Below are 25,962 nucleotides of genomic sequence, written 5' to 3' on the forward strand. Positions count from 1 at the left end.
GATATTCTGATGATCTCCGGTAAACATTGCATATGAGTTTTGAAGAGAATCTCCAAAGTTATTCTAAACTAAGTTCCAATGGAATCTGAAAAGAATTCCAGGGAATTTCTGATGAAAATTTCAAAGAATTTCAAAGAATTGCTGAGGAGAATTCCTCAGAGAATCCTTGAAGCTATTCCCAGAGAAATTTCGATGAGATATTCTGAGGAGAAAACCAGAGGAGTTCTAAAGAAAATTTTAGAGGAATTTTGAGGAGATAATCTGATGATCTCCGGCAAAAATTGCAGACGAGTTTAAAAGAGAATCTCCAAAATTAATCTAAGCTACATAAGTTCAAATGGAATCTGAAAAGAATTGCAGAGAATTGCTGAGTAGAATTACAGAGAATTCCTGAGGAGAATTTCAGAGAATCCTTGAGGTTGTTTACCGAGGAATTTGGAGGAGATATTCTGAGGAGAAACCCAGAGGAGCTCTTAAGCAAATTTTAGAGGAATTCATGATAAAATTCTGATGAACTCCGGCAAAAATTGCAGACGAGTTTTGAAGAGAATCCCCATAGTAATTCGAATCAAAGTTCCAATGGAATCTGAAAAGACTTCCAGAAAATTGCTGAGGAGAATTTCAGAGAATTTTTTAGGAGAATCCAGAGAACTCCTGAGGAGAATTACAGAGAAGTTCTTAAGAGAATTCCAGAGAGTCCTCGAGGCAATTTGCAGAGAAATTCTGAGGAGAAACCCAGAGGAGTTCTTAAGAAAATTTTAGAGGAATTTTAAGGAGATTTTCTGATGATCTTCGGTAAACATTGCAGACGAGTTTTGAAGAGAATCCCCAAAGTAATTTTAAGCAAAGTTCAAATGGAATCTGAAAAAAATTCCAGTTAATTGCCAAGGAGAACTTCAGAGAATTTTTTAGGAGAATTCCAGAACTCCTGAGGCGAATTAAAGAGAAGTTCTGAAGAGAATTCCAGATAATCTTGGAGACAATTTCCAGAGAAATTCTGAGGAGAAACCCAGAGGGGTTCTTAAAAAAAATTTAGAGGAATTTTGAGGAGATATTCTGATGAACTCCGGTAAACCTTGCAGACAAGTTTTGAAAAGAATCCCCAAAGTAATTATAAGTTAAGTTCCAATGGAATCTGAAAAGAATTCCAGAGAATTCCTGAGGAGAAATACAGAGAAATTATGAGGAGAATTCCAGAGAATCCTGGAGGCCATTTCCAGAAAAATTTTGAGGAGATATTCTGAGGAGAAACCCAGATGAGTTCTTAAGAAAATGTTAGAGGAATTTATGAGAATATTCTGATGAACTTCGACAAAAAATTTAGACGGGTTTTGAAGAGAATCCCAAAAGTAATTCCAAAGGAGGGTTCCAATGGAATCTAAAAAGAATTCCAGAGAAATTCTGAGGAGAATTTTAAAGAACTTTTGAGGAGAATTCCAGAGCATCCTTGTGGTTATTTCCAGAGAAATTTTGAGGAGATATTTTGAGGAGACACCCAGAGGAGTTCCTAAGAATATTTTAGAGGAATTTATGAGAAAATTCTGATGAACTCCGGCAAAAATTGCAAACGAGTTTTGAAAAGAATCCACAAAGTAATGCTAAGCAAAGTTCCAATGGAATCTGAAAAGAATTCAAGAGAATTTCTGAGGAGAATTTTTGAGAAGAATTCCAGAGAAACTCTGAGGAGAATTCCAGAGAATCCTTGAGTCTATTTCCAGAGAAATTTTGAGGAGGTATTCTGTGGAGAAACCCAGAGGTGTTCTTAAGGAAATTTTAGAGGAATTTATAAGAAAATTCTGATGAACTTCGGCAAAAATTTGAGATGGTGACCAATTCAGATAAAGTAGAGAAGGTAGGTCAGTTACGAACGAATAGTATTGCAAAAGTGCATACGGTATGTTTTGCTGACTTTCCTCTTTTACCTACTGGCGGTCGTTCGTTCCACGGCGAGTAAAGAATCATATTTCAAAACAACGTTGCGTACCGAAGGTAGTTTATTATTATCGTTTAATATTATCAAATATTGTCACCGCCGTCCCAGGCGTTTCTATCCATCATAGAGAATCGATTTTGTAAAATTGCAAACATCATCATTAATTAGCTATAAAGAGTATCTGAACAATGAATTAAACAGAGTCTTTCGACAACCATCGAGGCGTGACTTTCAATGTGCTCCGAAAGGACACCACATTCCGAAACCTCAAAGATTCCCAGTGCTCTGGCCCGGACTCGTTCCGGCACCCAGATACCACTTACTCGATGACAACCTAGTCCGTTAAAATTATGCAAACCGGACATAGTTTAATGGGTTTTGAAGAGAATCCCTAAAGTAATTCTAATCAAAGTTCCAATGGAATCTGAAACGAATTCCAGATAACTGCTAAAGAGAATTTCAGAGAATTTTTGAGGAAACTTCCAGAGAATTTTTGAGAATTCCTGAGGAGAATAACAGAGAAACCTTGAGTCTATTTCCAGAAAAAAAATTGAGGAGATATTCTGAGGAGGAACCCAGAGGAGTTCTTAAGTAAATTCGTAGAGGAATTTATAAGAAAATTCCGATGAACTCCAGCAACAGAATTTCTGAGGAGAATTCCAGGGAAAAATTACAGAGAATTACTCAGGAGAATTCCAGAGAATCCTTGAGGCTATTTCCTGAGAACCTTTGAGAAGTTATTCTGAGGAGAAACCCAAAGGAGTTCTTTAGAAAATTTACGAGGAATTTATAAGAAAATTCCAATGAACTCCGACAACAATCGGACGAGTTTTAAAGAGAATCCCTAAAGTAATTCGAAGCAAATTTCCAATGGAATCCGAAAAGAATTCCAAATAATTGCTAGGGAGAATCTCAGAGATTTTTTCAGGAGAATTCCAGAGGAGAATTCCAGAGAATCCTTGAGGCTATTTCCAGAGAAATTTTGAGGAGTAATTCTGAGGAGTAATTCTGAGGAGTAATTCTGAGGAGGAACCCAAAGGAGATTTTAAGAAAATTTTAGAGGAATTATAAAAAAAATCTGGTGAGATCCAGCAAGCATTCCAGACGAGTTTTGAAGAAAATCCCCAAAGTTATCCTGAGTAAAGTTCCAATGGAATCTGGAAAAAATTTCAGAGAATTTCCGAGGAGAATTCCTGAGAATTCTTGAGAAGAATTCCAGAGAAATTCTGAGGAGAATTCCAGAAAATCCTTGAGGCAATTTCCAGAGAAATTTGGAGGAGATATTCAATCCCCAAAGTAATTCTTAGCATAGTTCCAATGGAATCTGAAAAGAATTCCAGAGAATTGCTGAGTAGACTTCTTGATGAGAATTGCAGAGAATTCCTGATGAGTATTCCAGAGGATCCATGAGGCTGTATCCAGAAAATTTTTGATGAGTCACTCTGAGGAGGAACGTAGAGGAGTTTTCAAAAAAAAATTAGAGAAATTTAAAAAAAAATTCTGATGAGATCAGGCAAAAATTCGATGCAAGTTCTGAAGAGAATCCTAATAAAAGTTCCAATGAAATCTGAAAAGAATTCCAGAGAATTGCTGAGGAGAATTTCAGAGGAGAATTCCACATAATTCCTGAGTAGAATTAAAGAGAATCATTGAGGCTATTTCCAGAGACATTTTAAGGAGTTATTGTGAGGAGAAACTTTGAGGAGTTCTTCAGAAAATTTTAGAGGAATTTATAAGAAATTTCTGGTGAGATCCGGCAAAAATTCCAGACGAGTTCTGAAGAGAATGCCCAAAGTAATTCTAAGCAAAATTCCAATGGAATCTGAAAATAATTCTAGAGAATTGCTTAGAAGAATTTAAGAGAATTTCTGAGGAGAGTTTCAGAGAATTCCAGAGTTATTTTGAGGAGAATTCCAGAGAATCCTTGGAGCTATTTCCAGAGAAATTATGAGGAGTTCTTAGTTTTTAGTAAAATTCTGATAAGATTCGTCAAGAATTCCAGACAAGTTCTGAAGAGAATCACCAAAGTTATTCTCAGTAAAGTTCAAATGGAATCTGAAAAGAAAATCCAGAGAACTACTGACGAGAATTCCAGAGAATTTCTGAGGAGAATTCTGGAGGAGAATAGCATAGAATCCTTGAGGCTACTTCCACAGAAATTTTCAGGAGATTATTCTTAGCAGAAATCTAGAAAAGTTCTTTCAAATATTTCAGTGGAATGCAGAGGGTAATTGGAGAAAAATTGGGAGCAGAATTTAGAAGAACTGTCAGGGGACTTTTGGAGAAGCCTTCAAAAGGATTCTGGAGTTATTCTGAGGAAAATTCCAGATGAAATATGATGGGAAATCTAAAGAAAGTTTTGAGAGCTCCAGATCGAAGAAGAAGAGCGAATATTCCAGAAGAAGTCTAGCGAAACGCTGCGGATACACGGCCGATGAGAGTAACTAAGTAACTAGTTCAAATTCAACTCAAAATTACAAAAAAGTAGGGTTACTCAGTGATTACTCAGTTTTCCGGGAAAAATAGCTTGAATATGAGGAAAATCGTCCAAAATTTTACTGAGTCTAGGAGCATACTTATAAACTTAGTGAAAAATCTCTCGATTTTCCTGATTTTCAGCGAGTTTCTCTTGGAAAATATAAAAACTTTTTACTAATTCACTGAGTAAACCCACTTATTGTAATTTTGAGTCAAATGCGAGGAGCGTGATCAATTCCAGAAAAATTTTGGAGTTATTCTGAAGAGGAACGCAGAGAGGTTCTTAAGAAAATTTTAAAGGAATTTATAAGAGAATTCTGATGAACTCCGGGAGGAATTCCAGACGAGTTCTAAACATAATCCTTATGACATTCTGAAGACCATTTCAAAGTGATTATAAGTAAAGATCCTAAGAAATCTGAAAAATTAATCGAAAAAATTCCAGATAACTCCTAACGAGCATTCCAAATAATTCCAGAGCAGAATTAAGAGACATTTTGAGTAGATAGTCTTGGCAGAATTCTAATACAAATCTTAAAAGTATTGCAGTGGAATGCAGAAAATAATTGAAGAAAAACTCGGAGCAGAATTTAGATGAATTGTCAGGGGACTTTTGGAGAAGCCTTCAAGAGGATTCTGGAGTTATTCTGAGGATAATTTCAGAAGAAATCTGAAAGGCAATCTAATGAAAGTTTTGAAACAACTCCAGACCGAAGAAGTCTAGCGAAACTCTGAGCATACAAGGCCGATGAGAGTAACTCAAAATGGCTAAAAAATCTAGGAAAATTTTACTCATTCACTGATTAACCTCACTTTTGGCAATTTTGAGTCAACTTCGTCACGGGAAACCGGGGAAACAGCCGAGTTTGCTCCATTCTTCGATGCACGGATGTTGTAGATCCACGTAAACCCGTAAATTAATAGTGTTTTTTAAATGCCAAGCATACTCCGGGAACCTTTTCCAACAAGCTCATGTTTACAAAAACCATTTCATAACCTAGAGAAAAAAAAAATCCAATGCCTTCCAAAACACGTCCCAACCGCTGCAACTTCTCTCTCTCTCTCTCTCTCAACGACGGCAATGGAGTCGTCTACCCCCGTTCTAAGTTCCTTCCATCCCGCCATCATCCCGAAATAAGAAAACATCCGATGCTCCCGAACTCCGAAGAGAAACCTGTTGCCTGTGGGCTGCCAGTTGTTTTTGCCGTGCATTTCCTGTTTCCTTATTTCCTCGGACGGACGGGGAGGAAAGCTCATGGGTTCCCGAAAAAAAAAAACTGTACCGAAAGACATGGTCGCCCCCCAGAAAGGAGGGGGTTCCGAGAGGGGTAAGATGTTATATCCTTTTGCGAAGTTCGCTCTTCGTCGTTATACAACATAAATTGATCGTTTTCGCCGGGGGATGAGGCTGGGGATGTTCAGAAGGATGCAGCCCAGCAGATGCAGTTTGAGGAAAAACCTGGGAAGGAAAAGAATTTCGCTGGTAAACTGACACAAGCGCAAAAGCTTATTATATTTTCTGGTGTTTATATACCCCGTCGGAAGAATGAGGCCAGAGGGCGGCGGTGTGGCGCCCGCTTTTCCAGGACAACTTCATTTTTTTCTTCTTCTTTTTTTTTCGTTGCGTTGTTCGAAAAGAAATGGAACTTTTCACCGCCAAACAGCGCCAGTGGCGTGCGTGGCGAACGGTGGATGTGTTTGACAGTCGCAGTCAGCGCCTCCTGCGAACGCCAATGTGGGATCTTGAAAAGCCGGGAGGTTGGGGCCAGTCTGCCAACTATTTCTATAAAACCGAAACGAAAATTCACTTGTTGCTCACCACTACAGCTGAGCAGCTGAGCCTGCAACGGTGGTGGTGGAGAAGAAAGTGCGAAAGCAAGTCGAAACAGGGGCGGCTGGCGCCGGCCGTGCCGTTGCCAAGGTGGGGGCAGCTTGTTTTGGATGAAAAGTTTTAAGCCACCCTTTTCTGTTCTCTCCTGGCCGAGTGAGTGAGTTCGTGGGGAGGAAGGAGACGGAGGATCTCCCGAAGAGTATACAAAGGATTTCTGCTGCTTCCACGGAGCGGCCGAACCGAACCGGAGTGAGTGCTCTCGATGTCATTTAATCAATTATTTTTTTGCTTCCTTCCCGTTTGTATGTGCAGTTTTTCTTTCTTTTAAAACTATGTAAAATATATACGACCAGAAAAGGAACGAACGAAAAACAAAAAAACTTACCAACTATGTGCACCATATTTTTCGTCCACTTGGCCAGCTCCCGCCGGATGTAGCGCCGTTCCTGGACGCACCGGGCGTAGGAGCAGTCCGCCATCTTGGGCAAAAATCTTCCGAAAATGCCGTCACAATTCGTCGTCCTCGTCGCCAAGTCAGTCGTCGAAATTCCGCACCGCTTACTACGGACCAGTTGCTGCGCTCAGAAGCACTATAATAGGGGCAAACTTGTTGCTTCACTATGCTGTATCACTCACACACACACACACACATGCCAACACCCACCCACCCGGCGGCGCGGTGTCCCGGTAACTGGTTGAAAGTTTCCTCTTCTGTTTTCGTTGTTGTTGTTGCTGCTGTTGTTGGTTTTGTTATTGTTGTTGTTGTTGTTTTCGTTTCGGAATGCAACAAGTGATTCGTCGCAAACTTTTCGCTGCTGCATTTGTGGAAATGTGGAAAAGTCTGGACCCGTCGTAGTCGCCGTCTGACGGTGTTGTTGTTGTTGTTGTTGTTGTTGCTGCCGTTGATTCTCTCGGATGTTTTGGCACCACGACGTCTCAGGAACGACCAGCCGGAGCCGTGTTCATTCTTGCACTACGGGATAGATTGTGAGAAGAAAGAGGAGAAATGGTTGCAGTTTTGGAAGCAGAATGGGTTTCGCCGGTATGTAATGGTTTATTATATTTATGAAGCGTGATAGTGGAGGAGCCAAAAAATGTGGTAGTTGCTTGCAAAGTGACAGGATTTTGTGGGGTTAGGAAAGTTTTTTTTTGTGCAAGCAGAAATGGGTATAGGGTTTCGTCAGTTCTGTTTACGCTGTTGTTGGAAAGCTTTTTACAGCTCCAATCATTTTATCTTCAGTATAGCTTTGTCTTTCCACGAATAAATAATACATACATGATGTAGGTTTATCTGTAGCTAAGATGTTTAAAGGAAATATTCATACAAGTATAGACATATTTATTTAAGGTCGTAGACGAGTTCGTGGTTCTGGAGACCGCCGATAATGACAGCAGCAGAGATCCAAAGACGCCTTATGACAGGAAATCGTGCTTACTTTGGACGCCGCATCACGAAGTTGCCTATCCACAAAACGCTGATTAGACGGGTAGTCATCTATGGTCACGCACTCCGCCCTCCTCAAATCAATACGCCCCTTTCAAGAGCACCCATAATAGTGTTATAGGAAGGTATAACCAACCGGTGGAAACTAACGATTTTAAATTGGCTCACTACTTGACTAGCCTATTGGTCCCCAGCAAATCCGTTTACGTACCCCATTCTAGTCGAAATTCTAGTACTACACTATGTTTGTTTTGATTCGCTATGAAAGTTTGACAGATAAAATGAGGTTTTCGTGGATTTTCCTATGTTTCGAGGGGTGCATCGATTAGCATGGGACCGAAGAGAGTACCAGAGCTGATCCAAAAAGTTGAGCAAGTTTCTTCGGGACCTTGTATAACCATAGAGGTAACTCTAAGACTAAAAGGTCACGAAGAAACGTGCTCAACTTTTTGACTCAGCTCTGGTACTCTCTTCGGTCCCAAGCTAATCGATTCACCCCTCGAAACATAGGAAAATCCACTAACCCCTCATTTTATCTGTCAAACTTTCATAGCGAATCAAAACAAACATTGTGTAGTACTAGAATTTCGACTAGAATGGGGTACGTTAATCGTTTGCTTGGGACCAATAGGCTAGTCAAGTAGTGAGCCAATTTAAAATCGTTAGTTTCGAATTGATTGTTGGTATAACTGTATGTATTCACGATTTAGTTCCTTCTTAATGACACTAGGGTATGCGAAGACCTTCCGAAGCAATTAGTTCGCAATGAATCTTAAAAATACTAACAGGGTAGAGCACCATTCGTAAAATGCCATCAATTTCTTTTGATAGTTAGCAATCGATATTTGACACGCAAAATACTTTCGCCAATTGGAGTTTACCGAGACCCTAGCCTTTATAACCAAGCCCCTAATCACTGATCTATCTAACTATGCTTGTTTCACTGTCTTCGTTCACAAATAAGAATTGGGTGTTAGTTGGTTACGTTATGTTATGTTCCGCAAATCGTGGAATACAAATGAAAGTAGAGCTTGAAAGTTTATTGGCTATACTCTTTAATTGCAGAACGAGGAATGAAACATTCAAGGCCCAAACGCAATATGGGCGGAGGCGGAACGGAAACGGCAAATTTGACAATTGTCATAAATGACATCAAGATGCCTAACCGAAGTCGATTTGGTTCTAACTAGTTTTCAAACCGACAAGTAGGCTTACTCAGATCGGGCTTTTCCGCTGCCGCTGCCGTTTTGCTTCCGCTGGCATTGCGCTTGGGCCTATACATTTCTTTGCCAAAATTTCAAAGGGGCGTGATTGCTTTTGTAAACAAAGGCTTTAGCCGTCGATTTCTCGCAAATGAATCTTCACTCCTCAAAATTAGCAATGCTCACTGGTAGAGGAAACAGTCCTCTACCTGTTGGTGTATTTTATTTTCATGAGTGAGCCTTTATTTGCGAGAAATCGACGGCTAAAGTCATTGTTTACAAATGCAATTACGCCCTTTGAAATGTTGGCACTGATTTATTGACTCCTATACATAGGCAAAAGCTGGTGTTGCTGGGTTGCTGTGTTGCTGAGATCAAACATCTACCCCTGTTAAGTAATCCAGTAGGATTGGAGCCTTACAGGAAGTTGAATCAGTCGTCTCTCTCTCTCTCTCTCTCAGGAACGGGATCCACAACAGGAGGTGTAACATCTTCTTCAGCTACCTTTGAATAAAAGGATTCATCAGATTCAGCAGGATTTTCGTTCACGTTGGTCAGCATTCATATCTTGTCTTGGAAGGTCAGTTCTTGAGAGTCTAAATCCGTCGAAGAACACAGAAAAAGGTGATAGATCTTGAGATATGCGTTGATTTTCTTCCAGGTTCACATTGTAGTTAACTTTTCGAATTCTCTCTATAATCGTGGCCTTCTCCCAATTTCACGAATTATTTCGATGTACTTGCAAACTGCCATTTCACTGACCCATGCTTCGTATTATAAGCTTCATTTTGTTGTTCTGCTTTGCCGATGGATACTGAAACAGTATCGGATGGAGGTTTCAACATTGAGAAAACAGTGCGAATAGGCCTTGAAACATCACTTCGGCAGGAGAATGTCCATCCATATCGTCTGTAGGTGTGGTACGATAGACTGCAATGTTTCTTCCAAGGTGTCTCCTCCCGCACGAATTTTCCGCAAATTTCTCTTAAGGGCATCGGCAGGTCTTAGCAAGTGTTCGAACTCGAGTCGCCTCCATCCACCCAAGATGACTGCTATTCTCTGCTGAAGAACCGTCCAAGCCGAGCCGACGCGAGCACAAGCGCAACATTTGTGGGGGAGAGTTTCTGCTGTACGGGTTGCCACAATGCGTACAGTTTTCGTCATCTACTCGCCGCATCACGAATAGCAGTTTGCGGTGCTCTATCTTCTCGTTCACCAACAAGTAAAGCTTCGTCCTCTGCGCTGAAGTAAGCTGCCTCGATGCAATGTTTCACCATGTGCGTGACCAGTCACTTGCTTGACTGTTACGTTCCACCCTTGGTAGCTCAGTTTTCTGGACGAAGTGCTGGTGAAATTGATCGGTGGAGGGGTTCTGTTGGATTTCGTGGGGAAGTTGGGATAAGTTTGATAAGATTTGTCTAAGGTCGGGAAGATCTATTGAGATGGCTTGGGGGGGGGGGGGGGTTTTTCTTGAAAAAGAAGGGATCTATAAAAAGGAAGGGATTTGATCTCTTGTAGGTGTCGGTTGATTGCGAGTGATTTACATTTCAGAGCTGGTAATTGAAGCTTCAGGCCTCCATTCTCTCTGCTGCGTTCCAGCTGCATCATTGGAACACGGGTAACAGTCCCTCTCCAGAGGAACGTACCCTTTGCTGATGTTATTTTTGCCGTATGCACTCCCAACGGCGGTAGTATGGACGCGAGGTACCATATCCTGGACGTTCCGAACGTGTTGAGCATGATGATCCTTTGGTGCAGCGTCAGCGTGCGCAGAGAATGCAGCCACGTTTGCGCCAGCAGCTCTCTCGAAACGAGTGAACAGCCTATTTATCTCATCGATTTGCCTGGTCGATGTGACGATCATACTGATGTCGTCCGCATACGCCACCAGCAGATCATTCCCGCACACTCTTTCGAGTCTGCACATTAGTGGATGTAGGTAGAAAACGAAGAGGTGCATGGCAAGCGGATCCCCTTGCCGTACAGAGCGTTGAATTTCGAACGGACGAGAAAGGTGCTCATTGATCAACAACCGAGAGCTGGACCGGCTGGCGATTCGCGAGAGTAGAGCGATGAGATCCTGGTTGAAGCCGAGCGAGCGCATGGTTTCGAAGAGAAAAGAGTGCCGCACCCGATCGAAATCGTGATCGAGATCAAAGCTGATTAACTTCCCGGCACGGCGGTGGTGGCGTAGATGTGCTATCCGGTCCTTGAGAGCAAGCATGGTGCTCTCTCATCACTTGCTCGAGTCTGGTTTTCAGAATGCGGGAGAAGTCGCTGTTGAGCAGCGAGATCGGACGATATGAACGGGCTGTGTCGTCGCCGCCTCTCTTCTTAACCAGCACGATGATGCCATCAACAAAGGCTGGAGGAAGATAACCGCTAAGTGCCTCATTCAGCAACAGATTCAACTCTCGGTGGATGACGTCGAACATGCGGTGGATTCAACTCTCGGTGGATGACGTCTCTCGGAATACCATCGCTGCCAGGAGATTTTCGTGGGGCGCTCGCTGTTATTGCAGACCAGATTTCTGCCGTCGTGATGTCGTCCGTGCAGGCTTCATTCGATGGGTCGTTGGGTGGGATAACACTCTCGCAGACGAAACTGTTCTCATTCTCTTCTATTGCCTCCTCCGAGTACAGCGTCGAGAAGTAGTCCATCATGTCTTGCTCTATCTACAGCTGCGTGATGACGGTTCTTTTCCTTCGCCTCTCCCCCAATTGGAATATTGACATGGATTCTCCCGCCACATGTGTTTCATTCAGTCGCATGAACGTGTAGGAAAATCTCCGTTGAAGCGCTAGCATTTCACCTTTCAACCGGTTGATGGTGGTTATCATTTCAGGGTGCTGGTAGTACCCGTCGTAGGCTAACCGAAGCTCGCTGTAGAGATACTGATGTTCACTGTGGAATTCATCGAAGACGGCTCGAGATTTCCACTTGAAAAAGCTTTTGATGTTGGGCTTAGCGAACAAAATCCATCATTCGATCCAGGAGCCATAGTTTCTGCGCTGCCGGCTCCAATATTTCCACTGGCATTGGAACTCGGCAACGTTCTCGTCACTCAGAAGATTGGGCCGAAGGGACCAAAACTCACGGCCATGCTCTTGACCAAGATGGGGAAGGCAAAGTCGGAGTACCAGCGCTTTGTGGTCGGTAAATGAGCAGACGTGTGCATGTGCTGCTCGCTGGTGATCGTGTAAATCACTGCTGGCGTATATGTGATCGAGTCACGACTGTGCGTTACGGCAGGCGTACGTGAAACCTGAATCACGCGGACACAGTTTCTCCCATACGTCTTGGAGCTGCAGTTGCTGGACGGCTGTTTTGAGGGCGGGACTAGTGTTTGGGCTGCTAGAATCACTTGTTCGAAGCACGCAGTTGAAATCGCCGGCCAGAATGACATGCGCGGTATGATCAACAATCAATATGAAACTATCGATTTGAAATTGGCTCACTACTTGACTAGCCTATTGGTCCCAAGCAAATCGATTAACGTACCCCATTCTAAATAAAATTCTAGTACTACACAATGTTTGTTTTGATTCACTATGAAAGTTTGACAGATACAATGAGGGGTTAGTGGAATTTCCTATGTTTCGAGGGGTGCATCGATTAGCTTGGGACCGAAGAGAGTACCAGAGCTGAGCCAAAAAGTTGAGCACGTTATTTCGGAACCTTCTAGTCTTAGAGTTACCTCTATGATAGTACCAGAGCTGAGCCAAAAAGTAGAGATTGTTTCTTCGGGATCTACTAGTCTTAGAGTTACCTCTATGGTATGATGGCGGAGATAGTAGGCAAGCGTCCCATTGAAGAAGTTCTCCCGAGCTGCACGTAGCGAAGAGCCGGAGGGAGCGTAAACGTTACAGATCGTTGTGTCTTGCACTTTCAGCGCAAGCAGTCGGCCGTCCAAGCTTCTCTCGATGTGAGATGTCTGGATGTGTTCCTTCTGGGCAATAGCTGTTCCCCTTTTCGTATGGTCCACATTGAAGAAAACGACGTAGCCAGGCAAGGAGAGCTGCTCGTTCTCTACTTCTTGCAGACACACGATATCGAGACTATGGCTGTTTATGAAGCTTCGGAGCGCGTTCAGTTTCGTGGGGTTCGTGATGGTGCCGATGTTGATGGACGAGATGTTGTACGACGCGAGAGCCATTTATAAGCGATTGTCCTCGTCTCTCTCGTTGTCGGCAGCGCATTTTCTGGCTTTTTGAACACGTCATCCAAAACCACGACAGCTTGTGGTGGTGTTAGGAACGAATTTGACACATTGTGCGCTCGTTGTATTTGCACAGAACCTGCTGTTTTCGGACCTGAGAATTCACTCTGGCTCTTCGGCAGTTCGGGGAAAACGTCTGACTCTAACGATGGCGGAGTAGTGGGTTTTTGACCGACTAGTTTCGTGCTTGGTGGTTTCGCACCATCTTTTTTGGGTTGCTGACCGGTTGTTGACCTATTGGCCTGTCCAGTTTGCTTCGTGACATTCGCGTAGCTCTTCTGGTACAGTAGCTTTTTGTCTGGACACATGATATGCCAGTGTGCGCTTGCTCTTTGCAGTGGCGGCAGGATTGCAGCTGTCCCTTGTAAACAACGAACGCTTGCTCTCCATCGACGGTGACCCACGAGTAAATGTTCCGCTTCACGAGCATACGAGCAGACCATATGCCGAGCGGTATGCCTTCACATTCGTTGCTCTCACCCCACGATACCTCGTGAACTGAGATCACTTCCCCGAACGCACTTAGGAAACTAAAGACTTTCTCTTCAGACACATATTCGGGAAGGTCGTAAACCCGCACTTCAACACTACCATCTTCCAACGTGATCCGAAGTTTGTGTTTCTTCCCCTCACACTCCACTTCATGCTTCCCGTCGTGTTCGTCAACGACAGCGTCAAGTCATTGACGAAGGCACATGCTCCACATCTGCGGCACTGAAGTCTTTTAATGTCTTCCCTATTTAGACCGAGAACCAAACGACAAAAACCATAGAGTTTTTCGACCGACGGCTTGACGGAGAACTGCGAATAGTCAATATTAAAAGTGTTTTCTCGCCTCATCGCGAAACACTATTGCACGCGACGCGGCGCAGCGGATAGAAGGGTATCCAAAACGTAAATGCTTCACTAGTGATAAGCGCAATCGAGAAAAAAGGTATGCACGTCTCAGAAGCTGAGCGATAACTGATGTTCGCAAAATGTCCGAAATTCATAACTTGTAAGTTGAGTTCCGTTATCGGATACGATGGTTTCAGGAACGCCAAAGATGGAAAACTTCTGATTGAGGAGCTTCATTGTTGTTTTTGGCGTAATTGTTCGAGTCGCGTACACATCTGGCCAATTCGTATACGGATCGACCTACACCAGGAAATACATACCATCGACAGGACCTGCATAATTTATGTGGATGGGTGAGCAAGATTTCGCCGGAACGGGTCATGATTCGAGCTTTGGTTTCGGTGGGCTTTTTCCTGTTTCACGAAGTCTTCAATGTGTCTATCGATTCCGGGCCAGTAGATAAAACTGCGAACGATCGACTTCATCCGTACGATTCCTGGGTGTCCACGGTGATCATGATCTGACGTCGATACTTGCTGGGCACTACCACCCTGTCGTGAAACATCACACACTCATTGACGAGACTGAGCGATTCACGCCTGTGAGAGTAGCGAAGAACCTCCGTGTCAGTGATTGAAGTTGGATTGCTTGGCCATCCTTCACATATGTACTTCGTAACCAGCTGCAAGGTATAGCTAGACTTGGTAGCTTTTTGAAAAGCAGCAAACGATACAGGTACCTTGTTTACAGCGTACTGTCAGAATGCTTGTAATGTCTTCTTCAAGGGTAACTGTAGCTGCACAGCCGAAATCGTTGGTAGCCACATGTTGGATCTTGAAGTCATAGTTCATTAGTATCAGCGCCCATCTCTGTAGCTGGTGTGAGTGAACGTGATGCATGTTGAATCGCCTTCAAGCTTCCGTTCGGGAACTCATGAAAAATAACTGCACCGATACCTGTGCTGGATGCGTCCGCTGCAAGAATAATCGGCAATTTCGGGTCGTAATGCGTCAATAGGAGCTTGGATTGAAGAACTTTCTTGAACTCATCAAAAGACTGCTGGCATTCAGAGTTCCACTCTAACTTCAATCCTTGTTTCAACAGCTTGTCCGTTCAACTGTCCTAAGGTTCTCTGCTCTGTCCTGATGTTTCTGAAAACCTTTAAACTTCCCAGAAGTTCTCTGGACTTCTGTTTAGGTTCTGCAGTCTTACTGATGTTTTGTTAAGTTTATCTTGAGTTCTCTGGACATTCCTGAAAATCCCGGATCTTTTTGAGGGCTCAGAAAATTTTCCAGAAGTTAATTGATCTGTTTGGAATTTACTGATAAAAATTTGATAAAGGTTTTGGAACTTCCTTGAAATCATTGGAAACACCCTTAAGATCCTTGGAAATCCCATAAGATCTCTAGACCTAGGTTTTCTGAACTGTACTGAACTGTTTTCCTGTACTTCTCCTTACATGACTGAAGTTCCCTTGACTTCCCAAAAATTCTCTGGAAATCTATGAAGTTCTTACAACTTCTTCAAACTTTCTGCACATTGGCAAGATGGACCAACCATGGTCTTAGCCGTCATCAGACACCAGCAAAAAAAAAACTTTCTGCAGTTTTTCTGAAGCTAATGGAACCGTATTGAAGTTCATGAACCTTCACTAAACTTCCCTGAATGTTCCAAAAGTTTTTGGAACTTCCCTTATGTTCCCTTAGTTTGTTTATGAAACTTCCCTAATGTAATATCCGGATCGTTCAATAGAACAGTAACTTATTATTTATAAACAGTTTATTCACTCTGTAAATTATAACACATTTTTCTCAGCAAATCCCTGCCGATCTCCTAGAACCATGTTTTCTCACCTAGTCCTTCACCTTCATCCAATGTCGTAACACGGTGAGAGGTAAGATCCCACACTCCTCCCTTCGTTTAAATCAATAAGGGACATAATCGCTAAATCTTTTTGGCTCAGCACGCTTCCGTTTTGCAGGGACACATATATCTTCACCGTATGATGACTCTTCCATTGGTTCATCCATGTCCGCGTTCGTGCTTTGTTCTTCATCAACTGGTAGATTGGTTTGCTCTGGCATGCTCTCAGTTTCAGCCCCCTTGAGGTGAGAAACGTTACGCTTCAGCTGTTTACCAAAAGTCAAAGACTTGATTGTCATTTCCGATCTCGTTCTTCCCACCACAAGACATAATTCCGGTGAATAATTCGAAGAGAACTTATGGTCCTTCTTTGATCGCTTCACCAAAACCTTGTCATAAACAACAATATCAATGTGATGTGCACGTCGTTTTCCATCTGCATATTCCTTTCCATTTTCCTTAATTATCTTATCCCGATCCCTTTCCTCACCATCTTGTAACGTTAGCCGCGGCATCTCAGAAAGCTTGCATCTTATGTGCCTGCCAAACATCAGTTCCGATGGAGACCTACCCGTTATTGAATGATTTGTGGCGTGATAAGCTAGGAGGAATCTTCACAGCTCAAGTCACCAGTCATTTCCCAGCTCGTGAGAAATCCGTAGTCGTTTCAATATGGTTCGGTTTTGGTGCTCAACCTCGCCATTTGCCTGAGGCCAATATGGAGTTGTTTCAACCAGGTCAATCTCCAGTTCATGACAATAATTTCTAACCTCGAAACGCTAATTAAACTGCCTTCACTTAGCAAGAAATCTGCCAAGGATCTCCATAAATTAGTAGTTGTTTTCGACCGTGTGATTCAAACGTTAGATCAAATCATTGAACCAGCCGAATATAAGGATTTGTTGCTGGTACAGCTGCTCATTTCTCGTCTCGATCCTACCACACGGCAAGGGTGGGAAGAACATTCATCTACGAAGCAGCAAGACACCCTAAAGGATCTTAAGGAGTTTCTACAACGCATAACGCAGATTCTAGAAGCTTTACCAACGAAAGAAGAAGCGAAGGTTGAACAGTCCCTACAACCATAACGGAAGCCGTTTTCTGCAAAGGTCAGTCAGAATGCCGCACAAGCAAACAACGTTAAGTGTCCTTCTTGCGCGGAGATTCATGAACTGCATACATGCCCTGCCTTTTTGAAGATGTCGCTGACCAGTAAGGAATTCCTCATACGTGCTCAATCTTTCCGCCGTAATTGCCTCAAACGTGGTCTCCTTGCTAGAGAATGTTCATCGAAGTTTTCCTGTCGGTATTGGAAAGGTCGGCACCATTCGTTAAGGAGAAGAAAGCACAGGTAACCAAGGATCGACCATGACGACACTGGTGGAAACTCCAATGCAGCGAATGCCTCACTTGAATCTACTTCTTCCAACGCGGCTCAGTGTCTCTTCTCTCATGTTCTTCTGGCTACAGCTGTCGTTACGATCGAGGATGATCAGGGCTCCCGCTATCCGGCACGTGCACTACTGGACTCAGGGTCAGAGTGCAATTTCATCTCTCAAAATCTGTGTCAGTTGATGAATGTCTCCAGTCAGAAGACCAACATATCCAGAGTCGCGACCTATCACAATCACGATCGCCAAACAGCTGATGGTAGTAACGCTTTATATATTCCTATCAATGTGCTCGTCAAAGCTCTCTCCATGACCATCCATCAAGTTGACGAAAGAAGTAAAAAGCAACTGGTGAATGTCGTCTTCTGTTGTGATCCATCACCGATCTGGTCATTCCCGACAATCACGACACTCATCTGTGCTCGTTTTGAAGCAGTTGCTGCTTTGCTTGCTTATGTGAGTGTGTTGGCGAGTGAGCCAACAGCTTTCGTTTCATGTTGCCTGCTTTGTTTGTAACTCACACAGTCGCGCCTGCCGAGACGAACTTGGAATGCGTAGGCATTGTTTTGATTTTCTTCTGTCGTTTCGCTTTTTCTCATGATCGCACTGCAGAAGTCTTCACTGTTTTCGTTGTGCTTTTCATCATCAGCAGCGGGTGTAACGTTTTGCTTGTGAGCAGCGACCATTACTGGGGATTGTTTTTTGCCATTGCTCTAACTCTCACTGCGTGACAAAACGATCTGTCAGCGATAGTCGGTTGATGCGAAGACGAGCGTCACGTGAGTGTCATGATATTTTGCATCACTGAACATATCGATTCTTGGTATTCTTGATTAATGGAATTTCTCGTCATACCGGAAGTTACAGATTGTCTGCCAACTTCTACAGTTCAGGAAAATGAATGGAACATACCGGTAGAGATCAAACTGACGGATCCGGAGTTCATCCGGTCAAGAAAGATCAATTTGGTTCTGGGCATCCAAGGATTTTCAGTTACTTACAGTCTGAAAGGGAGATTCAGTTGGGCAAGGACCTGCCCGTACTAACGGAATCGGTTTTCGGGTGGATATTGTCAGGCAAAGTCACTCCACAAAGTAGAAATACTAACTACGCTTGTAACATGGCGGTATCGGATAATCTCGAGCAGTTAATGGCACAATTTTGGTCCTGCGAGGAAGTTGGTGTTGTCAACACCTGTTTGAGCGTACAGTTAGACGGGAAATGGATGGCGATAAACAGCAACCCTCCCCAAGAACAATGAAGTATTGGTGGAACTGGGCTACTGGAAGTTGCACTACCCACGGAAGAGCAGCTTGGCACAGCTTCTCTTGAAGATGGCTGGAGGGACATCCGTTCCGCCATAGGTAGTACTGCTACAGCGGCACTAGGTACTGCGATCCCGGTTTACGGCGAATGCAAACTGTTAGTAGAGGAGAAGAATGAAGCACGGGCGAGAATGCTGCAACACCGCACGAGATTGAATGTGGAGCGATACAGACAAGCGCGAAACAGACAAAACTCGGTTTTCCGAAGGAATAAGCGTCAGCAGGAAGTACCGCATAAACGACACTCGAAAGTTCTACGAGAAGCTTAATAGATCGCGCAAAGGCTACGTGCCGTAAGCCGATATGTGCAAGGACTTGGACGGTAACCTTCTCACGAACGAGTGTGAGGTGATTGAGAGGTGGAAGCCAAGGTTGCAAAGACTCATTTCAGCTAAAATAATGTTTTTCGGAATAATAAAACCAAAAGATGGTATGATGGCATGTTTTACTTGTAACTTACAAGAAGAGGTTACAAAGTATGCGTTGGAAACATAAAACCTGTAAATTTTGCTTTCTATGAGTCACAATCAGCGATTTGCTGATCGCTGAGTGAGTGAGTGAGTGAGTGAGTGAGTTTGTGAAAAATCGCTGATTGTGACTCTCATGAAGTGAAATAAACAGGTTTAATATGCCAAACACATTCTTTGCAACCTCTTCTTGTATCCTACCAATTCAAAATTTGATCATGGCATCTAATTATTTCATAATTTAGAAAAACATTGTTTTAGCTGAAATGAGTCTTTGCAACCTTGGTGGAAGCAGTACTATGACGAGCACCTCAACGGTGATGCGGCAGAAAACGAAGGTGGCACGGCAACAGACCTTGGAGCACGCACAGAAGACGACAGCCTACCGGCCCCTGATCTTCAAGAAGTTGAGGAGGAGATCGGTCAGCTGAAGAACAACAAAGCAACTGGTGTAGATCAACTGTCAAGTGAGCTATTAAAATACTGGCCAGAGCGCTGCACTGGGTAATTGCGAGGATTTGTGAGGAGGAGATATTACCGAAGTAGTGCATGGAAGGTGTCGTTTGCCCAATCTACAAAAAGGACGACAAGTTGGATTGCTGCAACTACCGCGCGATCAAACTGCTGAGCACCGCTCACAAGGTACTTTCCCAGATTCTATGCCGCCTCCTGTCACAATTTGCAAAAGAGTTCGTGGGGCAATACCAGGTGGGATTCATGGCTGCCCGCGCTACCACGGACCAAATTTTCGCGATTCGGCCGGTTCTGCAGAAATGCCGCGAATACAACGTGCCCACACATCACATTTGTTCATCGATTTCAAATCCGGATACGACACAATCGATCGAGATCAGCTATGGCAGATTATGCACGAGTACGGATTTCCGGATAAACTGACGCGATTGGTCAAGGCGACGATGGATCGAGTGATGTGCGTTGTTCGAGTATCGGGGACACTCTCGAGTTCCTTTGAATCTCGAAGGGGGTTACGGCAAGGTGATGTACTTTCGTGTCTGCTATTCAACATCGCGTTAGAAGGTGTGATCAGAAGAGCAGGGATAGACACGAGTGGCACGATCTTCAGGAAGTCCATCCAGGGAACGTACATCAGACTGTATGCTGAAGCTGGGCGGATTGGACTTGCGATCAACGCATCGAAGACAACATACATGAACGGAAGAGGTTCTAGGGAAGACAATGTTAGCCTCCCACCCCGAGATCAGATTAACGGTGACGAAATCGAGGTGGTCGATGAGTTCGTGTATTTGGGCTCACTGGTGACCGCGGAAAATGATACCAGCAGAGAAATTCAAAGACGCATTATGGCACGAAGCTGACTGTCTACGCTGATTAGACCGGTGGCCTCTACGACCACGAGACCTGGACTATGCTCGTGGTGTTTTCGAACGGAAGATGTTGCGTGCCATCTACGGTGGAGTGCAGATGGATGACGGAACGTGGAGGAGGCGAATGAACCACGAATTGCACCAGGTGCTGGGAGAACTATCCATCGTCCACATTGCCCAAACTACGGTGGGCTGGGCACGTCGTAAGAATGCCGCACGACGACCCAGTGAAAATGGTTCTAGAAAGCGACCCAACAATAACAAGAAGAAGAGGCGTGCAGCGGGCAAGGTGGATCAACCAAGTATAAGGCGACCAGCATACCCTTCGCAGACTACGAAGCCATGGATCGAGTAGAGTGGAGACGACTTCTTCGGAGAGCAGATGACAACAAGGCTTTAGCCTGATTGGTCAGGTAAGGTAAGGGTGAATCTCGAGACATCGGAAAAAGAAAGCTGCGAAAATTGAAAAGAAATCGACGATTTTTCGAAAATCTGGTGGGGCGACATCTGTCGGATTTGATGGTGCAAACTATTATTCGATAGTGAATGCTCTTGCTTGAATACGTTGGAATAAAAGCAAATCTTATTGACATTAATGGAATGTCACGTTATCCATTTTAATCTGCTGTCGATTCGGATGATCAAAATCATCCCCCTTTAGTATTCCGCTCAAAAGTTTGACAGTTTATTAATTTAAAAATCTTCCTTTATCCTTTAGAACACTTTTTTCGCTCGTTTCAAACTTGCAGACATCCAGGCGTTCGTCGCCAGTTTCACCCCGGCGAATATTTTAATATCATTTTTCAGCATGAAAATGAGATTTTTTGTTCCGGTGGCGCATTCCATCACACACAAACACGGGAGACAGCCCCACAGGACTCCTCTCCGAGAAGGAGTGAAAGACGCCGTTAATGGCATTTTCTTAAAAATACGACAAAAAATTGATTCTGGAAAAAAAAAGTGCACAGTAGTGTGGTGCAATAGCTGGAAAAAAATGGGTGGCAACGCAAGTGAAAAATGCTGAAATAAACAACGTTCCTTTTCGCTTGGCACAAGGAAAGCACCAGCCAGCGACGACCGTCCGGGGAAAAATATTATCCTATATAAATAATAAAAATAATGCACCAACCACCTAACCTTCGACTAGCGGGCGGGCGGACGAACGGGCATACACACCCATCCGCCCACCCACCATTCGGAGCATTTTAGTGTAATAACGTACTGAATTTATTAATATCCCGCTTAAAGCGGCCCGCCACCCGCCCGCCACTTCCCCGCCGATCTCAGTTGGCTCCCTTCGGTTGAATAATTGAAATCCACCAACAACGGGCGACCCGAATAACATTTAGACATCACCTGTCGAATGCATCAAATTTTCATAATTATAACTGACAGCGACATTTCGCCTGCAAGTAGATAAATCGACAACAACGACGACGACAGTGAGACGCCATCTATGGGTTCGTTCGTTCACACAAAAGCATGCGGTGAAAGCGGGGTGCAAAAAAGTAGTGTAGTTTTTAATTCAATACTCACCCTTCTTCAACCGCCACCGCAGTGGGACAGCACGGCTCACCGACACCAACACCACCGAAAACGGGGTTCAGGTCCACGAATATATTGGAGCACTGCTTCTTCTTCTTCTTCTTCTTTTTTCGGTTTTCATATTTTTACGCCACTATGTATATTCATTTTTTTTTTTTCGCTGTCACACTTTTCAGGGGGGGAGGGAGGTTAAATGAGACGTGAAATGGAAGTGAGGACCTCGCCACTATTACCGGAAGGATGCAACGGGGGCTGACAGTACACTTTTGCCGCCACAACGGACAATGCTTCTTCGGGGCTTCAGGGATGACACTTTCACACAACACTATTTTTCACAGAGGCTACTCACTACGCTTATCGAAGCGAAACACTATTTCGGTGAACGCTGTTTTGGTCAACATAGCAAGTTGGGCTTTTCACGCACACAAATCTTTTCGATCAGGTTGCAACGTTCGCATCGTAGTTCATGGGAAACTGGAAAAGAGAACGAGAAAATTTGATTTAGGTTCTTACGGATTTGAAGGAGTTTGGTTTTTTAAATAGCTCAACGACTTGTCCAGAATGTTCTTGAAATTTGGTCATGAAATTAACGAAATTCCAGGGAGGATTTAGACCTAGTCCTCGTTGTACTTTTGACTTACCATCGAAGACTTCTCCTCGAAGACCACCAGGCTACAGAAAAATCATGGCTAGATTATCGGATATTGACTCGATAATTCGACTGTCAAATCCATGCTAAAAAATGAAAGAAAATAGGCCAAAAATGGACAAAAGGTCATATTTTAATAGAGGTAAAAAAGGTCCAAATGGACTAAAAGATCCAATGGACAAAATGTAGAAATTTTCGAAATGGAGAATAAATGACCGAAATGGACTAAATATCAAATTGACAAAAGTTCAAAAAGGCTAAATGTCCCGAAGAAGCTGCTCATGGTCTAAATCAGAAGTAGAATTAAGGCGAAACATCCAAGATAATAAATCCATCACAAGGTACCTATAAGTTTGTAGTATACTGGGTGATTCGGAATAACTGTCACTTTTAAAAATGGTCATAACGATTGAACGCTTGCATGATTTTTAGATATCAGGATATTCCAGATATACTACATATCTAGTTACAGTGGATACTCCACCAACACAGACACAACCAGCCAACACAACAACAGCACCCCAAACACCCATCAACAGCACGCGGCCGGATGCAACGCAAGCATCTTCAGCGACGTTTACAGGAGCAATACGTTGATCAGCATTTCCAGGTTAACTAGCTTTGTCAGCAGATATAATTATTAAATAGAACCAGATAGGTAGGGTTTTAGTCAGTTAGTTACGATTGAGAGATGCTAGAATAAGCATTGATTAATGAGATTTGGTGGTTTAGTAAATAATTGTAGTGAGTAGAACTTCTTTTAAAAACATCGACCACAACGTCGCAGTGATTATTATATAGCCTTCAACTTAGCATACCTTAATTCAAATCTCTCTCCCTTTACCTTTAATTACCAGCCACATTTGTCACGAAAATGAATCACAGCTGGCACGCATGTTTCAGTTCCAGCACTTTTGGAGTCCTAGGATTTTCCATCCATGGTTCCTTTTTACCTCTATAATGACCTCTATAAATCTTGATTACTTTTTTTCAAATGGACGTATCAGCTTTTGTAAACAATGCATTTGATCGTCGATTTGGCGTAACTGGTAGCTCGCCCACGCATGCTAACACTACCATCAGATGGGGGAAATTTTCCCTTACCTGCTAGTGGTGTTGGTAAGCGTGTGCGAGCTACCAGTTACGCCAAATCGACGATTAAATGCATTGTTTACAAAAGCTGATACGTCCCTTTGAAAAAGTAATCGAGAAATGTTTCATTCTTTCGAAGAGATTTCAGTTTCTAAGGCTGTGTTCCATTTGGCGAATTTTCACTTAAACTTGACAGATGGAAAATTTCCAAATTAACCTGCTATTCCAGCAGACTTATATCTGACAGACAAGGAATCAATTTTGACACACACCTTCTCGAAAATTGGCCGATCAACAACAGAGGGATTTTCGAACATTATAATTTAGTTTCGAAGTGTCAAATTTAAGTGAAAATTCACCAAATGGACCACAGCCTAAGGCTCTGAACCATTTGGCGAATTTTTTTAACTTTTGGTTAAAAATTGACATATGGAAAGTTATCGATGAACCCTGCTATCCGAGCATGGTTATTTCTGACAGACAAGAAGTTAAATTTTGACAACCGTGGGTCGAAAACCGGTCGATCGACAGCACGGGGATTTTCGAACATAGAAAATAACTTTCGAAATGTCACTTTTAACCACGAGTTAAATTTAACTCGGCAAATGGTTTACAGCCTAAAAGATAACAGACGAATACACTGTGGGGTGAAAAGTAACCTCCTTGACCGCCAGAATGCGCTGCTACTGCAAAAAAAGTTATGGTGCTCTGTAGCCGGTTCATATTTAGGCAGACATTTAAATTTCAGTGCGATACTGTCTTTAGTTTTGTTTTGACAGCTGAATGGTGTTGACGTGTTTGGCATCATGTTGTGTATGGATAAACACGATTTTCGTTCTCTCATAAAACATTATTTTTTAAGAGGCAAAACGCCGAAGGAAACAAAAGAAAAGGTGGATAAATATTATGGGGCTAATGCTCCGTCAGATTATACCGTCAAATATTGGTTTCAAGAGTTTCGTGGTGGCCGCAACTTCAATTCCGATCAAGTCCACAGCGGCAGGCCCTTCGATGCGGTTACAGAGGACAATGTCAAATAAATACATGAAATGGTGTTGGCTGACCGAAAGAGTGTTTGGACTTGCTGTTGCGGAATCAGGCGAACTTTTGGCGTCGATTGGTAACTGTTGATGAAACCTGGATCTACTATTACACCCCAGAGAACAGAATGAGTGTCCTGCAAAGGACTGAAGCTGGCACGAGTGCTCCGAAGCGGCCGAGGGAGGCTCGATGGGTCGGAAAGGTTATGGCGTCGGTTTTCTGGGATTGTCATGGCATACTCTTCGTGGACTACCTTTAAAAAGGAAAAACCATCAACAGCGAATATTACTGTGCATTATTGGAGCGTCTGAAGGCCGAAATCGCTGCAAAACGGCCTCAAATGAAGCGAAAATAAATGTTGTTTTTACAAGACAATGCGCCGGCGCCCTTGAACATCGCAACTACGGCTAAAATCAATGACTTACGGCGGAGATGAACCAGCCTACGGCTGAAAATCTCCTAAATAAAGAAAAAAAAATGACTTACGGCTCCAATTTCTTCCGCATCCACCGTATTCACCCGATTTGGCTCCCTCAAACTATTATCTCTTCCCAAACCTCAAAAGATAGCTCATCAATGAAAAAATTCAGCGCACGTGAGGAAATCATCAACGCCGCGGAGAAGTATTTTGCAGACCTTTCGGAAAATTACTTTTCGGACGGGATCATGAAGTTGGAAAATCGCTGGAATAAGTGTATCGAGCTAAAAGGGGACTAGGGTAAATGTTGGCTTCGGCACCCATTGACTGTTTTCGGCAACCAAAATTTAAACGATAATTTCACTATGTTTTCCCATCAACACACTTCCCTGAATGTATTCAAACGATTCTTTAGTCTTTCAGCTTCAATCTGATTATATTTGTACGAGCGAGCAATCCTATTATGCCAGATTTTTCTTCAAATGAAGTATACGCACTACAAAATGGGGCTGATTTCGAGTTGCCGATAATAGAACAGCTGGTTAACACGCAGTTCTAATGGGAAGGTTGCCGAAGAAAAAGAGGCTGCCGACAATAGTCACACTCACCTGAGAAGTTTGGAGCGTTGTAAAATCGCTTTCAAACCGGTTTGAAAAATTCTGTCGATTGGAATGGATAGAGAAGCAAGCAGCAGATGAATGTTAACAAACAGACACGTGATATATGTGCGTAACGCTGACAAAATGCTAATAGAAGTGCGGACGCTGCTTAGATTGACGAGAATACGTAAATTCCCCTATATTGAATAAAAAAAATACATTTAAAAAATGTCTCGTTCCCAAGGAGGTTGCTTTTCACCCCATCTAGTATGCATACAGTT

The 25,962-nt window shown here is 43.2% G+C and overlaps 1 protein-coding gene across 1 annotated transcript in view; it reads right to left on the bottom strand.

Moving 5' to 3' along the window:
• Positions 1-25,962, bottom strand: part of Eip93F (Ecdysone-induced protein 93F) — a 574,027-nt gene that overhangs the window by 404,537 nt on the left and 143,528 nt on the right. Inside the window, exons 2-3 of the mRNA XM_065223166.1 lie at positions 21,874-22,356; positions 6,628-7,215 (exon numbers count right to left, since the gene is read on the bottom strand). Of these exons, the coding sequence (XP_065079238.1) occupies positions 6,628-6,721 (94 nt within the window). The 5' untranslated portion in view covers positions 6,722-7,215; positions 21,874-22,356. The remainder of the gene's footprint in view (positions 1-6,627; positions 7,216-21,873; positions 22,357-25,962) is intronic.

The sequence above is a fragment of the Ochlerotatus camptorhynchus genome, unplaced genomic scaffold, assembly GCF_037179485.1.
Source record: "Ochlerotatus camptorhynchus isolate MF236.1 unplaced genomic scaffold, CSIRO-AGI_Acam_v1.1 ptg000185l, whole genome shotgun sequence".
Classification (NCBI taxonomy): domain Eukaryota; kingdom Metazoa; phylum Arthropoda; class Insecta; order Diptera; family Culicidae; genus Ochlerotatus; species Ochlerotatus camptorhynchus.